General features: G+C 35.5%; 1 protein-coding gene across 1 annotated transcript in view; it reads left to right on the top strand.

The window, feature by feature from the left end:
* Positions 1-502: 502 nt before the first annotated feature.
* Positions 503-17,031, top strand: part of EYS (eyes shut homolog) — a 706,383-nt gene continuing 689,854 nt past the window's right edge. Inside the window, exons 1-2 of the mRNA XM_062489770.1 lie at positions 503-1,256; positions 3,407-3,520. Coding sequence (XP_062345754.1) covers positions 503-1,256; positions 3,407-3,520 — 868 coding nt within the window. The remainder of the gene's footprint in view (positions 1,257-3,406; positions 3,521-17,031) is intronic.

The following is a 17,031-nucleotide window of genomic DNA, read 5'->3' as shown; positions in this document are numbered from 1 at the left end:
GTCAGAAAAATATTTATGGTTAAAGCTTATGACTAGAACTTAGATGCTCTTGCTTAGCTCCTCGTTTTGCTTCAGATGCCCTATCTTAAATTTATTACCATAAGTTTTGTCAACAGAGGGAGGGAACATGAAAAGTATCCTTTCAAGCTCTTGTGCACACAGGTACAATGAAGTGCACTAAATAAATATCAATTTTTTTTGCAGGAATAAAAATAGGAAAAAATTGACTTTTGTTATACTGTTGTTGTTCTGATCAGTTCATTTGACTAATTCCAGTTTCCTGTTACTAATTAGACGTTGCCCTTGATCTGTTTTACATTTTCTGTTTTGCAATTAGTTTTTCATGTTTAACTGTATTTGGTGTGAAAACAAACATTTTCCTCTGTTTGAATTCCTAGGCTGCTGTGGAAAATACATGTGAACCTTAAGGAGCAAGTGTCCTGAAGCTGTCCTCAGTAATGAAGCATACGTGAAAGAAAGCTTCCATTGGTCAGGTGAAACAATGACTACGAAATCAGCATTTTGCATGGTAGTGTGCTTTCTTCAACTTTGCATTGTCAATGGGCAGGTAATATGTGAGAGGCAAATGACTACTGAATGGAGAACAGAACCAAAACCCACAGTAATAAAATGGACACCAAGGGAAAATGTCTGTTCAGACTTTTATACTGAATGCTGGAATATGAATAAAAGTATTACTGGAGAAATCTCTGAAGAACATGAACTCAGCATCCCTCAGATATGCCCCTTGCAGCTTCAGTTAGGTGATAGTCTCTTCATCTCTTCTGAGCCATCCTTTCAGTCCTATGGAATGAATTTGGTAAACGTCTCCAAGGAAGAATTTATTAACTGCCCTAAGGCTGGTTTTCTTCAAAAGCAGTTGATTTTTGTTTGCCAGGTAAGAGGACTGCACCAAGTGGACCCTAACTGGATTGGTGTTGGAACCCATTACTTTGCAGAACTTCACAAGAGAGGTCCGCTGTTGTGCGACATGGGCCTTCGCCTGAACGTAACTGTGAAGCAGCAGTTTTGCCAACAGTCTCTGGATGCACCACTATGCTCTGGGCATGGAAAATGTCTAAGCCATGTCTGGGAAAAAGCATATAATTGCCATTGTTTCTCACAGTATTCAGGAACATTCTGCCAGAAGTTTGATATATGCTCCACTAAACCTTGCCACAACAATGCCTCCTGCACTGAAAAATCAGAACCTTCTGGAGATTCTTACGAATGTGCATGTCCTCCAAAATTTTCAGGTATTTCTTTTCTCTTCTAGGGATAAACATTACATAGATCATACATTTTCCATAACAGATGATAAAATAATAAGAACAACAATAGAAAGGTAGAATTTTGTATCATTTGATTGCCCACTGCTGCTACCACACCTGCAGTCTTTTACATGGAGTCACTTATGGGAGACTGTGCAGGCATTTCAAGACAGTTTGTACTTGCTGACATTCATAAATACATTGTAGAGAAAAATAGAATAAGTTTTTATTATGCTTCTTTCCTACTTAAGCATGAGACATAAATAGGTACTTGTTGACTTACAGAAGTAACTGTTTTTCTTTCTTGTTCTACAGTTCAGGTTCTTAGACCAAATAAAATAAATCATTTGGAGTAAGCTCCCCCAAAAATAGCTGGTTAACCAAACTGGTGAAAAAGAGTAAGTGATTTTGTTGAAATGAGCAATTAATTTAACCTGCTAAAACTCCCCTCCATTTTCAGTTTAAAGACCTTTCAAATTACTTTAGTGAATTTTTTTTATATCAACATTTGGTTTAATTGAAAGGTCAAACCTTAAATTAGAAGGACAAGCAAAATAAAATGCTTAATATTTTCTTCCAGATTGTTCTGTCCCCTACAGTTTTTTTTAAAAGGCAATTCGTTAAACATACTGCTGTTATCAAATTAAGTATGTCTCAAATGAAAAAAGAAAAATCAAGTAATACTCCTATGAAATATTGCTGTACTTACCCAAATCTCATTAGAGAAACTGAATTTGGGTTTGTATTACCATATCAGAGAGTACAACATAACTGAGTAAATTCTTATCTAACCATTACCTTTATTTCATGGAGAAAAAAATTGATTAAGGAAACTATGGGGATGTTATTCTTGCATTCAGACCATTAGAGTTTGGGTACACTTTAGAAAGTACCAGAAATATTCATTCTCATCACAAAAAGAATTGCAGCTCTTTTTGTACTTGTGGAGCAGGATTCTCAGTATGTTCCTCTGTCGGACTGAACTTCTCTCACAATAATGATTCTATGCTATGAAGCACAGCTGATGGCTCAGGAAGGAGTGTCGTTCATAGAATACACTTCATAGAAATGAAGCCTATGTTGCATAAAGATTACTGTAATTTATTTTTAATTGCTTTTCAAAGTGCATAATAATTTGATTACTAATGCATTTGCTAACAGAAGATTATGCAGGTATGAATAAGTCAATGTTGTGAGAAAAATATTTTTATAATTATGAACAGTGCATTAAGATAGTGGAAAGCCTTGATGTTTTGCAGGATGCTTTATATTTCCTTTATCATTACTGGAGGCTGTGTAAAATGCTTTGAAAATAATAATATCAAAAGCTTCTGGTACTAATTGAACTCAAATCAATGAAAATATTTGCAAGCAATTCTGTTAAAAGCAATCATCATGCTTAATGCTATCAACAAGCAATGCTTAAAACATTTTGTTAGCCTATACAGGGAAGTTTTAGGTAATGCCATCACTTTGTACTGACAGTACTGTTCTCATAAATAAACTGGATGTAAACAAGAAGAATTAGCAGACTAAACCACCATATATTATGGGTATGGCTACACAAGAGTAAGGGAGGAAAAAGTACCTCCCATAACATAAAGTCTATTAGAAATTTGAACACCTTTTGAAGTGTGAATAATGTAATGATAATAATTCAAGAGGCAAGCATAATTCTATGGTGTTTAGACCTGTATGCTGTAATAGCATAAACAACTTATAACTGGAATTGTAATTTCCAGAAAGCTGCATATTAAAAAAATACATTTCCACTCCACATAAGAACATTGTTTGTTCTCAATGCTGAAAGAAACTATAAGCTAGATTCATGTTAAAAAGAAATAAGTACTGCAGTTGTAGTAGCACTTCAGCATTTTAAGGTATGTATGAATTTGTAGCTAAATGTCAGATGAGGTTAAGCACAGTAGTCGAGAACAAATGCAGATTAATATCTTTCTGACTTGCCTTAGAAGTTCAGCAAGTTTGGTGCAAACTAATGAACAATGTTTGCACAAACACCTTTCTCTCCATTTGCCTATCCATGCTGTAGCTATAAGTTTGACATTTACAAAGGGTTCACCAAACTCCTTAAATATTTACTAAAGTCCAATGTTCCTATTATTCCTTTGACACAGGTAAAAATTGTACAGAAATAGTTGGACAGTGCCAGCCATCTACATGTTTCAATGGTAACTGCATCAATGTTACTCCAAACACTTTTTTTTGTGAGTGTGACAAGAGCTTTACAGGTAAGAAACACCTTTTTTCCCTGTCTTAAAATAACAACTTTATCCATAACAATAATGGTAAAAACTTCTGCTTTATTACAACAGTTATTTTTAATATTTATTGCACATATTGCCATATCCTTGGATTTTTTTTTAAAAAAGGTTTTTAAAATATAGAAATCAGACTTCCAAATTACTCACGTACTGAAGAAAAATCACATAAATGATAGAAACTTTTCATAATCAGATGCCATCCACAAGTACCTTTCTTCTATTAGCAGTATAACAGAGGAAGACTCTTAATCACTGACCCACTGGTTCTCAAATACAGAGTTAGCAAGAATCTGAACCCTTCCTGGATGGATGATTTTGAATGGTCATGACATTTGTAGTCATAATTACAATATCCTCTTATAGATGTACTAGAAATGTACTACAGAACTATTCTAAAGGGTCAATAATTTAATGATTTAGGGGTGCAACTTGATTAAAATTAATAAAGTTAACTGGTTTATTTATGATGTATTGGACAAATAAGATGTTTTCACGAGAAAAGCTTGAATGAAAAATGTATCTAAAACCATCCTATTGTAAACATTTTTTGGAGGGATTAGGATAGCATAGATGTTTATTCTTGTGCTTCACAGCAGAAATTCACTGTGTGGATTTGAGAAAAGTAGTAATAAAGAACATTCTTTAAGAAGGAGCGAAGTATAAAGCTAGCTCTTGAATATTCAAAGACAGTAAAATTTTCAAAATGTTTCTTTCTTGGAAGCATCAATTATCATTGTCAGTTATAGAATATAAAGAAATCTTTACATTGAAATGAAGAGTTAACAGAAAAAAAAAAGCATAATAGAGTTAGAGGGATCAAAGACCCAATCTTTATTTTCACAGCGAAAGACTGAAAATTCTTGTTGATATTTTAATTAAGTCTGTATAGAAATATATTTTTAAAAATTGGGATAGACAAGTTGAATTCTAAATTCCTAGTCAATCTGTTTGTTATCCTCCTTTTCTTCCCTTTCTTTCACTATAGAAGCATCATGGTCAGCATAATTATGAGAAAAATTAAAAACCCCTCTTTTTCCAAATGGAAAACGTCCATTACTAAAGTTTTCTAGAGCTGGTTTTCCTCCCCTCCATGGTCCATATATTTTAGAACACTTACCTTTGTCCTTTCACACAAATTGTTTAACCATGTCACTTTTTAAATTTTCCCTTCTAAAAACTCTTTTATCCTTGCAATTTTGACATAATGAGGGACAGGAGAAGTGAGACAGGAGGAACACCCTTCCAGATGCAGTAAATCCAAACCTACAATGACATGAAAATAGTTTAATACTCTGAATTACTGGAGGGCAAGATACACTGCAACCTACTCTCCAAGTAGCCAGTAAGGACTGAGAAGGAGAAAAGGAGACTATGAGTGTAACTAGCTACCTTTCTATTTTCCAAGTAGCTAAAAAAGGAAGAATGGGGAATCCTTTCCTGTTTCTAACCATGAGTATCTTGGGAGGAGAAGGATTTTAACAATTTTTATTTCTGGTTCTATATTATAACAGGACGGATTCGCTAACATACAGTGTAATTTTACAATTATTTTCTAACCAAATGTAGTGGTTTAAGTCTACATGTCTTCCTATGATCCAGCGTGAAGGTGTTTGCTAACACAAAGGCAATTAAAAGAATAGCTACCTAAAAGAATACTACTACATGAAAATTGATATTTTTTTTCTAGGAGAACAGACATTTTCCTATTGTTCCATTGTATCAACTCTATTGTATTCTTAGCCAAGGTGAGTTGTGTAATTACGAATCTTGTAAGTTGAATGTTATTTTAAATATATGAAATCGGCAGAAAATTGGAAACATTCTTCTGTCTTAATATTGAACTTGCACATAGAAAACAAAACATAAAAACAGGATTTTGGCACATTATGTTTAAGATTTTGTGAACTTTTTCCTACCTTTTTTTTCTAAAATTAGGCAAGATACTGACAGTAACTAGTTCACATGATCTGAATGAAAGTATTAAATATACTTGTTTCTCTATACTGATGGAATGTAAATAAATTATGAAATAAAAATGCTCCGAAAGCATTTATTCAAAATAAGTAAAGGTTGTTGGGTCCAACATACTTGTTATTTTCACAAGGATAGAATGGATCTATTAGACAAGTAATGTAAATTCTCATTTCAGTTATGTCTTTTTCTTTGTTATTAATGGTTTTGTTCATTCACTGAGCTCTCAAAACTCTCTTCACTCTTTCCTGAAGGAAGATTTTTAACATAACAGCAAACAGATGGCATTAGGTCTGCCAGTATTCTTATGATTGAATACTGTGATTCATACCAGAATTTGCATGTTTTGACTTAGTAAGAAGCATTTAGAGGAAGGGAATACAGGTAAAACAGATGGGGTGGGTACAGAGGGGGAGGAGGGAAAAAATAAGCTGGTAGTGTGTAAGCAGTTTCTGTTCAGTACTCTTGTCCGACTGAGACCTGCACTGAATCACTGTAGCCCATCCATTCTTTCTTACTAAATCGTTTCTTAACTCTCTTTCCACATAACCTCATTCTCTCCCCATCTATTTATTCTAAGGTCCCAGTGCCAGAACTGGAGAGAAGAAGTGCCTGAATTTGGTGTCTGTAATTTGAGTTAGACCACTGGTGATAGTGGCCCTAATATCTTTGTTGCCAGCATTTGGAGTAAATTAGGATCTCAGCATCAGCAAGCTGAAGGGAGACCACAGACTGTCGGAGTGTGTGTCTCAAGAGAGTCAATTTTGTGCTAGAAAGGGGCATCAGTCTCAGAGAAGATGGCTCACATGCCTTGTGCCAACTGGAGCTGGTGAGAGTCCCAGCATCAGCAAATGAAGAGGGGAGCAAGGATTCCAGGGCCTGTGTGCACTGGTAGGAGCCACTTGGAAGATAAAATGTTTATATTTTCCTCTAAACTGGTCTCTGAGTGTGTGTGCAGATGTGCACGTGCATGTGTGGATGTGCATGTGCATGTGCATGTCAACTCATTAGCACCCTTCAAGCTGGACTGTCTGGGGAGTAGGAGGCACAGAATCTGGGCATCAATATTAGATGAGCAGAGCTCCCACACTGCTATTGTAAGGGTTCACAAAAGTGTTGGTTTTGTGAAACAGAGGATAAGGGGCCGTGTATTGAAGGGGTTCTCAAATGTGTCAGTCTTGAAATAAAGGTAAGGGGTATCTTTACCAGCAAGCTTCAATCCTTATCAGTGAGAGAGGAGAACTAGGGTCTGTCTGTTTGTACATATGTTTTGTGTGAGTTCTGGGTGGGTGCTGGTAAAGGCAATGCCTTAACTGTGGGTAGTCTATGTAGCTGGTTGCATTAGGGTACTCTGCATGCGTGCATCTCTGGCATGCAAGTTCATCTTGGCTGAGCCTGTAAACAGGAAAACAGCAGCTGCATTCACTGGATGGATGGAATTCCCAGGTCTTTGTGTTCACTGGGCTGGGCTTCAGCAGCTAGGAAGGAGGTTCTCCAGACATCAGAGTCCACCAGAGCAAGTGTCTTTTGTACACTTCTTAATAAGGAGGATGTCTCAGAAATCTTGATGTATGTTATTTTCCTTTTCTGAGGATGCATAGAAAATTAATGTGAATTTAATAAATTTAATAAATTAATTTTATAAATTCATAAGCTAGAGGAAATAACAATATCTTAGTTACCTCTGTAATGGTAAAGCTCCGTATGCTTACCCTAGATAACATTTAGTGGATTAAAAGAAGTAGGTTTCCATTTGAATATGTTTTGTTGAATCTGTGTGGCATTTTGCTCCTTAAGAAGATGGGACTGATTTAAAAAACAACCCTTTGTGTAGCACTTGAGATTACTTGAGTTTTTTCACACATACCTGTAAGACAGATTTGAATTTCCTGCCTTTCCTAATGGTGCAATTGACCTCTTTGCAGACTATAATGAGTTTCCTCCTCACTCGAGGGACAGGAGATGCTATGAGAATGAGGTGGTTTTGCTTGGAGCCACTATGCAAGATGTTCCATCATCCAGACGCTTAAGTTTAAAATGGTCTGTTTGTTAAACTGGTGAATTGCACCCACAATCTTTTGGAAAAGGTCATAAATGTAAAGATACTTTTATACATATGCAAAAGAAGAATTTATGGTTTGCAAAATTACTGTTTTAACAGTCTAATAGTTCAATTTATCTAGTACTAACACTCTTTGCCCAGATTGATACCCAAAGGGCTCTCAATAATACCCCTAAAAAAATTATGGAAAAAGGTTCTCTACTATTTTTTTTTTTTTTACTTCGGTATTATACTCAGTTTTCCAGTGTGCCTCTTGGTCAAATACATCCATCTCCATCAATCCAAGGGCACAACAATTGCAGCAAGTCATCATCATTTTGTGGTATTGATTGAGAAGTATGTTAACATTCACATTGGAAGTTTCTCACCTATCAGTCAAGGAATTGTCTTAGTCTACTTGTACATGTTTTCATATTGTTGTCTACTTCTTCTAACCAGGCTACCACTGGGAGCCTGGCAGTGGTCTCCAGTCACCTGCCACATTGGGCTGTGATTTGTCAGACAGTAAATGAGGTGGGGATGGGCTGACCTTCTCCTAAGATGTGCCATCCACAAAGATGAAGCTGAAACAGGGGAGACAGCCATCACTGGGCCCAAGCATAGGGTTTAACACAAACTAGAAAAGTTCTGAGAGTTTGCACTCAGATCAGTACAAAGGTCAGTCTGAAGAGATGTACCTGCTGCAGATTGTTTTTTAGTGTTTCTCTAAGGGACAGGGAAGATAGCTGCAAGGATGTGAGAATGGGTACTGAGTAGGTTTTAATAAAATCATTTGTCAAGTATGACAGTTTCCTCAGAGAAAGCCATATATTTATGTGGATTATGATTCTCAGTTGTAAAAATATTCTGTTTAAATTGTTCTGGAAATATTCCTTTATCACTTATGACTAGAATGTAGAAAGTATGGTCAAACTTTTTGCCCATTTTTTATGAATGATACTGAAATGGCCATAATTCTTTTAGTGTTAAGAAAGAAAATACATATTTTATCTGTGGTTTAATGAAGTTATGGTAATATTTTTATTCACATCATTTCATGTATGTTTCATATGAATTTCATAGAATCATAGAACAATTAAGATTAGAAAAGACCTCCAAGATCGAGTCCAATCTTTGAAGAAACATTACCTTGTCAACCAGACCATGGCACCAAGTGCCACATCCAGTCATTTCTTGAATATCCTTAAGTTAGTTGATGAGAATATGAGACAGGTCTTTTCATACATCACTTGATTCTAAAGGAGTTTAAGCAATTGTCACTTCTGTACTAGATAGCTCTAATACTAGTATTTACTCTTCCAGACATGATGCAGATCAATTAATCTTAGCTAGTGACAAAGATATATGAAAGGATCTTCTCGGTACTACACCAATTATGTGAATTAGGTTGTCTGACCTAAATAGATCTGTTTTCTCAAATGTACTCTCCTGCCATGATTTCATTACACACTTCAGTAATCTATAGTTCAAAACTTGCTATTAGTTTTGATAAGCTTTCCATATTTCACAATCTTTTTTCCCTTTCATTAATATAATTACATTGAATTATAAGTAATTGTAATATTTATTGAGTATATCAACTCAACAGTGTAGTGAGTGAATATCTCATAGCACTTTAAAACTGATGAGTATAATTACTCTGGGAAAAACAGGTATGTATGATTCTTGTAGTTTACTTTTCTGCATATTAATAAGTTTCTGAAATATTCTTTTTCAGGGAAGGAACTTTTTCACTACAAGATTATTGATATCATACTTTGCAATGAAATTATAACTGAATATTTTTTGGGACTATTTATATTAAATTAAATCTATGTTTTTCATAAATTATTGTGCTATATTAGTATGGAGAAACTACGTAATTTTTCCAAATCTTAACTACATTAAATTATTAGAGTAATCACACTATATACATTAAATGAATGAATTTGTTGTGAAATCACAGCACCTCCACTATATTAAGTAATACTGTTCATATATCCTAACAGATTATAGGTATAAGAATATAGCATTGTATTATCAGGCTGCAAATAATATCAGGCTGATAATATTTGCCATCTCCTTAAAGAGAGAAAGTCTCTTCAGTTTTTGGAGATCTGTCCTTCCCTAGAGATGTTCACTACTTATTCTTAAATTTCTATTACAATAATTTTATTTTTTAATAGTTCTTCAAGAAAAACAAAATAATGCTTATGCATGATCTTGTGAAGGGCAGAGAGAAAGGATATTTACATATTTACAGATGCCATCAGCTAATAAATACTGATAACACTGAACAAAGAATTAGAAACTATCTGTAGAAGATATTGAAGAGTAAAATGCTGACTGAAACTCTGAGGTACAAATGTCTATGGTAGTGAAATACCCAAATAATTCTATCCCCCTGAGTTTCCTGTTTTTCTCCAAACTCCTTCTGCTAGCTGAAAAAACACAACTATTTTTCTATTAGATTAGTTATCTGCTAGTATTATGCTTATTTGAAACACAGAAAACAGCAAGTGTAACTACTTGTAAGAAAGAAAAAAAACAACTCCTTGCTGTTGGAGTTGCAGTTCTTCTTACACATTTCTGATGGTTTATGATTGAAAGAGATATTTCAACCTCTAATGAAATAATGACATCTAATGACATTTGCAAGAAGACACTTGAAAAACTCAGGGCTCTGAAGTCCTGATGTTCACAGGACACCAAATGCCTTAGTCCTACTTAAGCAGGGACTTAAGAGGAATTTATCCTGAGAACACGTGGTGTTCTTAGGCCCTAAATGAGCAAAAGTCAGCCTCTTCAGAGATACTATTCCATTATCATTAACACAAACTTTTAGCAGAATGGCTAAGCCTGTAAACCCATATTGTGGTCTCCCATGCAAAAAGTTGTCAGAAATAATGAGCTTGAACTTGCAAGGCTCTGGAAATTCATCTCATTTAGCACCAGTCTGTTTCTCAGCTAGATACCCACAAAGTTAAACGAGACACTGATGTTATAAAAGGCACCAGCATAGAACTTGTCTATAGACTGTAGACCTGTGAGTTCAGTAGGTAGTTGAGCTATATCAGCTGAAGGAAAAGTAGGAGAGGAAGGAAAGGAGGGAAGGAAGGAAGGAAGGAAGGAAGGAAGGAAGGAAGGAAGGAAGGAAGGAAGGAAGGAAGGAAGGAGGGAAGGAAGGAAGGAAGGAAGGAAGGAAGGAAGGAAGGAAGGAAGGAAGGAAGGAAGGAAGGAAGGAAGGAAGGAAGGAAGGAAGGAAGGAAGGAAGGAAGGAAAGGAGGGAAGGAAGGAAGGAAGGAAGGAAGGAAGGAAGGAAGGAAGGAAGGAAGGAAGGAAGGAAGGAAAGGAGGGAAGGAAGGAAGGAAAGGAGGGAAGGAAGGATTCCAGGAAGGAAGGACGGAAGGAATCCTCATCAAAGCTGATTGCAAGCTAATGGTACCCATCTGTTTGTCATATCATTATACTGTTCACTTTCTTATCCTATAAAAAACTTGTATACAAGATTTGTATAATGAGGTACCTTTTGCAATCCTCGATATTGCTGGGAAGAAGTCCTGTTCCCAAAAAACCCACTTCCAGTCAGACAAGGCTGAAGAATCTCAGCACAAATATCAACTGGTGATGACTACAGTATCATAGTTTCATTAATTATGAGTTTGCAGAGTTATACATCTGATCAGTTAATTTCACATCTTTATATTTCATTTGCAAATTACTCTGTAGCAACTGCATTCAAGTATGCAAAAGGGCTTTTTTATGAAAGAGATAAAATAGATTTAGTATAACTAATAAAGTCAGGCCCATACACTGTTTTATTTACTGTTGTATTTACTTTAAATACTCTAAAAATCTCATGTTGTTTTTCTTGTGTCTTCTTTAACATTCTGATAATTCAGGCATCTTTTTCTATTCCAACTTAGAAAATAAATCAGCTGTACTGAAAGATTTCTTTTGTTTGACATTGATGATGTGCTTCGGACTAAAGTACATATTTAAATTATATTTTTCCATAAATTATTTTAAATAGTTTTATTCATGTGAATTAAAATACATGCTTGTTGATAAAGGCCTTACTATTTAAAATATTACTGTGAGTCCTCAAAAGCATGAAGTGGAAGAACATGATTAATGTCTTAATAATCTTTACGGCTGTACAATTAACAGCTTACAAATGATCTTCTGGAAAACAGACCTTCCTGAAGACACCTTGCATTATGTTTATGTACTAAATTTAAACTTCGGAAAATAACAGGACCTGTGAAATGCTAAAATACATAGCAATGTGTAAAAAGAGTAGAAAACTGATGGATATTTCAGATACAGGCATAATACATTAACTTTTTGTTACTGTTCCTAATCTGATCAGAGTCGGATTCCATGTTTGATAGAAAACAGGAAATCAAAACCTTTTAAAGCAAGAAGAGTGTGAATTATGGTGCTGTAGGCGATGCAACTACAGCTTTTAATACAGATGAATGTAAAGACATAAAGCTGTCCAGAGGGCCATGAGGATTGTAAAGGGCCTTGAGGGGAAGCCATATGAGGAGGGGTTGAGGTCACTTGGTCTGTTCAGCCTGGAGGAGACTGAGGGGAGACCTCACTACAGTCTACAATTTCCTCATAAGGGGAAGAGGAGGGGCAGGTATTGCTTCTCTCTTGTGCCAGTGACTCATCTTTAGGAAGTGGCCTGAACCTGGGTCAGAGGAGGTTTAGGTTCAGGAAAAGGTCCTTTACCCAGAAGCTGGGCACTGGAACAGGCCTCCCAGAGACATGGTCACGGCACAAAGCCTGACAGAGTTCAAGTGTTTGTACCTTGCTCTCTGGTACATGGTGTGATTCTTGGGCTGTTCTTTGCAGGGCCAGGAATTGAACTCAGTGGTCCTGATGGGTCCAGCTCACATATTCTATGATTATATGATTCTAAGAATATCATTTAACTAGGAGAAAAGAAAATCTTTGCAGAGAGTTTTCATATATGCAAAAGAAGAGGCTGTTACTTGATACCATTGTTGTTTAAGAGGATGTAAAATATATAAAAAGGGAAGAGGATAAACTATCCAAAAGTAATCTCAACTCCAACCCCTTTTGTCAGGAGTCTTAGCCATATTTATTATCATATAGAGTGCCTGGTTCAAGCTGCAGTTCCAGCCAGCTCCAACCCACCCACTACAGATCATGTCTAAGCCCACAGCAGATGTAGGGCCATCCTGGGTGAAATGTACTTGAGAGAGGGCAAAATGCTGCACTTGCAGAGAAGAATAAACTAAAGAAAAGAAAAAAAAAAAAAAAAAAGGGAGAAACAGCTCAATGAATGTCAAGACCAGAAAAGAAAAGGGGAGGGGGTGCAGCACCAGAGCATATATTCCCTTGTAGCAGGTGGTGAAGACTCTCGTGGAGCAGGTATGTCCCTGCAGGGTGTGTAGCAGTCTGGAGCGGAGTGAAATGAGGCCTAACAAAAGGAGGAGGAAGGGTGTATTCAGAATGGCACTGAGTACAGGTATATTAATATTTTTGGTATACCAGGAAAAGACAATGACAGATGAAAAAAAACCCTAGATGCTTGTATTTCTTTTGAAGGAGGTAAATTTCTACATGATTTTGAGATAAGTATATCTCAAATGTTATATCTGGTTTAAATAGACTGGCATTAAAAATACATAATGAGATCAATGAGTTAGAAAATCTTCAGACTAAATGCTAAATAACATTTTCTTTAATGACAGTAGAACAATACTTAGGTATGAAGTAATACATTGTAGGGTACCAGAGTGATCAGCCTGCATATACAGTTCTGAAGCACGACATCTGCAGAATCAACTCTTTTTCTTGTAGTCTTATATGTACTGTAAAGACACTTCTAGATATGCTGTAAGTTCTGGACGGCTTCATAAGCTTGTTACACAATTTTATATCATTAAATTGCCAACTGTGTGCATCACACTGCAGTTGGATACATTTCTCAGAGCCTCTGCTTTGAACTGTCCAGGATGCCTCCCAAAGTCTTCTGATTATTCACTTTTACATACCTGTCTAGTCTGCAGTAGCTTACAATGAAAATTACTGGTGTTTAAAAGCTTATCACTGGATACATATCACTTTTTCAACAGATTACAGTTAGCATCTGATTCACTACTGGAATTTTTATTATGTTTTCTACAATGGTTTATTTCAGATTTTAGCAAAATCCTAATAAAAAGTCAGTGGAGACAGCCATTTTTATTTTGCTTGGTCTGCCCTAGAATTGCCTGCCTCTCCACTGAAAACAAAGATACCACAGTAAGGAAGATAGTAACTTATATGTTTCAGCTAAATGCCTAAAATATGATGGCGAAATTCTTTGAGTTTCATTTCATTAACATACAAAAGGGGATTAATCAAAAGGTGTAAATAAACAGGGAAACAGGGAATGAGAAAATGTTTGGACATAAATTCTAGCTAATTGTTAATTTTAGTTTATTGTTTCAATATCTGCTAGGTGCTTCATGAAAGGGAATATCATCAATAGTATTGATTAATGAAGTAGCCAGTTCTGTAAAAGATTATTTTGGGAAAGAACGCTGCTTCTCTTAAAACTTTAAAACACACCGGTTTAATAATCTTTATGTAATTACATATATATATATATATATATATATATATATATATATGAAATATGCCAAGAAGTAGGAAGCAGCAAGATCATTTCCATATGGCCAGAAGCACACATGTATTTTCTTTTCTTAATAGGCCTTCACATATACATTATCCAGACTGTTTCATCTAACTCCAATCAGGTCACAAAGCACTTAAAGTCAGGATTTAATAATAAAGTTTGGTGTAACTTAAGAAGATAGGATGAAACCACAAAAGAGGACATAGCGGAGGAGTGACAAAAAAAGAAGAAACAGGAAAAAAGAGATTTGTTTCTATAAAATTGAGTTGCATGTTTCTGATGCTTCTCAGAAGGTGGTATTAGCTAATAAACTCAATAGAAATGAGAATTTAGAGAAAGATATTTTAAGTTTCATTATTACTACTGAAATAGAAAAAAAATCCTGAAAACAAAAGAGATAAAGTAATGAAAGATAAGAGGAATGGAAGTGGTTGAAATAAAATCAGAAACACTCTTTGCAAAAAAGGCAAAAGTGTGTGTTCTTAATATTGCTTATGTTTGGGAATCTAGGGTAGTCAATGAGGCTGATGAATGAAAGGTTGCTGAAATATGGCATTCTTTGTTACCCATAAACCACAGCAGATACCAAGAACAAAAGAGCTCTACCTCAGCACAATGCTGGGCCTGAAATGGGAGACATGCCAAAGACTCCATTAAGTCCATAAAATATATCACTATTCATTTTTATGGAAGTGATTGGATAGTGGGGTGATGAATGAATAGATAGATAGGTAGATAACACAACAGAGATTGCTCATGGTTTGACTGTCATTATTCATATTTAGCAGTCACAGTTGTATTGGTGAAGACAAAGCATACATTGCGATATATTGGGTTAATATTGATGGAAAAATAGAGATGTAATATTTCTTTTTGGTTCTGCCTGTGCCGCCATTTCACTTACAGAGTTATATATTACACTTACTAAGAGGAAAAAAGTAAAACACACAGGGTGATATGAAAGCTTAGAGAGCATACTGAAATCTCACAAACTCTGACAAAGCAATATTAAAAATAATGGTCATTCTAGAAAGAAGACAAATTCTTCAGGAAATAATGAAAGTGACATAGCCGATAAAGTTACTGCTGCTTTGAACAAAAGACTGTTTAAAATTCTCAGCATTAAGCAAGTAACAAATTTCTAAAAGGAAAAAAAAATTAAAACAAATCCCTAGTTTATGAGCAAAAATAAAAGGTTACTTCCACTATTTCACAGTGGATTGACAATAATAGCTTATGAAATTCATACAGAGATGGGAAGAGACCAGAAAAAGATAGAATAGTGTGAAATTGAAAAAATAGAAGGTATCACCCTTACATTAATTCTAGCTGCAACTTCAGTCGTTGTATTAAAGACTGTGCAAGCAAAAATATATATTCTTCAAATATTTTATGACTGAAATAATGTCAGCTGAATTCCAGGTAACCATATCCAAATGTCCTAAGTCATTCATCAGGACACTGTAGGAGACAGGACTATAGCTGAGGTGTTTTGACATGAATTCCTTCTTATTCACTGGACAACTGCAGCCTCACTGGAATTTTGTGTGCAAAAATGATTTGCATGATAGGTATCACATTGATGTATACTATTTTAGGATATAGGACACAGAAAATATTCAAACCCAGATTTCATGTAAAGCGAATTTATTGATGGGATTTGCAATAGCAAAAATGTTATGTGCAACAATAGAAATCATAGTACCTGACTGCTTATGTTTTTATAAAAATGTGTGTTACATTGTTAAACTATTCTATATCCACAGATTTTACTGCAGCTTCTCATAGTAAAATGTATAAACTCCACCTTGCTTAATATTACAAACTTCTGAAAAGTGAAAACCCTATAACAATAAAATAACATATTCATCTATAAATGTTCAAAATATTGTGATTTATAAATCTTTATCAGACCCACAGAGAAAGGTGATTACATTTGGAAATTTACACCTATTGGTAAAGACTGGTTATTATGAAAGTGAAGTGTGCAAATATGTATGAGAGGTGACAAACAGTGACAACAATTGTTGCAACTTGAGTAAAGAAGTTTAAGCTGTAATAATGAAATTTGCTAAATATACCAGTTAAGATGCTCCTTCAATAAAAAGGAGAATTAGAAAAGTTTTACAGGACAACTTGAGTGACCTGGAAGACTGGAGAAATAAATGTGTTAAATGCTATACTTGTAAAGAGTTAGAAAAGATAATCTCTTCAAACCTGTTTGGAGGACTGCCTGGCCTCAAATCCCCAGTTAGCCAAACATTTTTTGTGAGTATGAAGTCAACCAGAACATTTTTCTTCATTGCCCCTCTATGATTTGGGTCAGGATGTTGTCATTAATGCTCCTTAAGAGCCTCTTGGATTGCTTTTGCCCTGCTATGCTGTTCCTTGAGCAGACACCAGTATAGTTGGAGGTCCCCAGAGAAGTCACCAGCCACTTGTTCTTCCTGGTCAGCCAATCTATAGCAGCCACACACTTTTCACCACTACGACTCTGCTCTTTAACCCTCACATATAAGCCCTCAGTCAGCTTATCATCCATATTCAGGTGGAGCTCCATGTTTCTGCCTTTTACTCACACAGAGAGCAACTTGTCCTCCTTGTCTGCCCTGCTGATCCTAAAGAACCTCCATTGAAGCATTCATTAAACAAACCATCTAACCAATATCTGTGAAACCAATGAAATTATAGTCCTACAACAGCACAAAGACCCCCAGTCTCTCCTGTTATTCTTCATGTGCAGGGGTACCTGATTTACAAAACCAGTCTCTTTTCTTTTTCTTCTATAATAGTGTTTTATAGGCACTC

This window comes from Cinclus cinclus, chromosome 3 (genome assembly GCF_963662255.1).
Source record: "Cinclus cinclus chromosome 3, bCinCin1.1, whole genome shotgun sequence".
In the NCBI taxonomy this organism is placed as follows: domain Eukaryota; kingdom Metazoa; phylum Chordata; class Aves; order Passeriformes; family Cinclidae; genus Cinclus; species Cinclus cinclus.
This window is presented reverse-complemented; position numbering and strand designations above follow the sequence as displayed.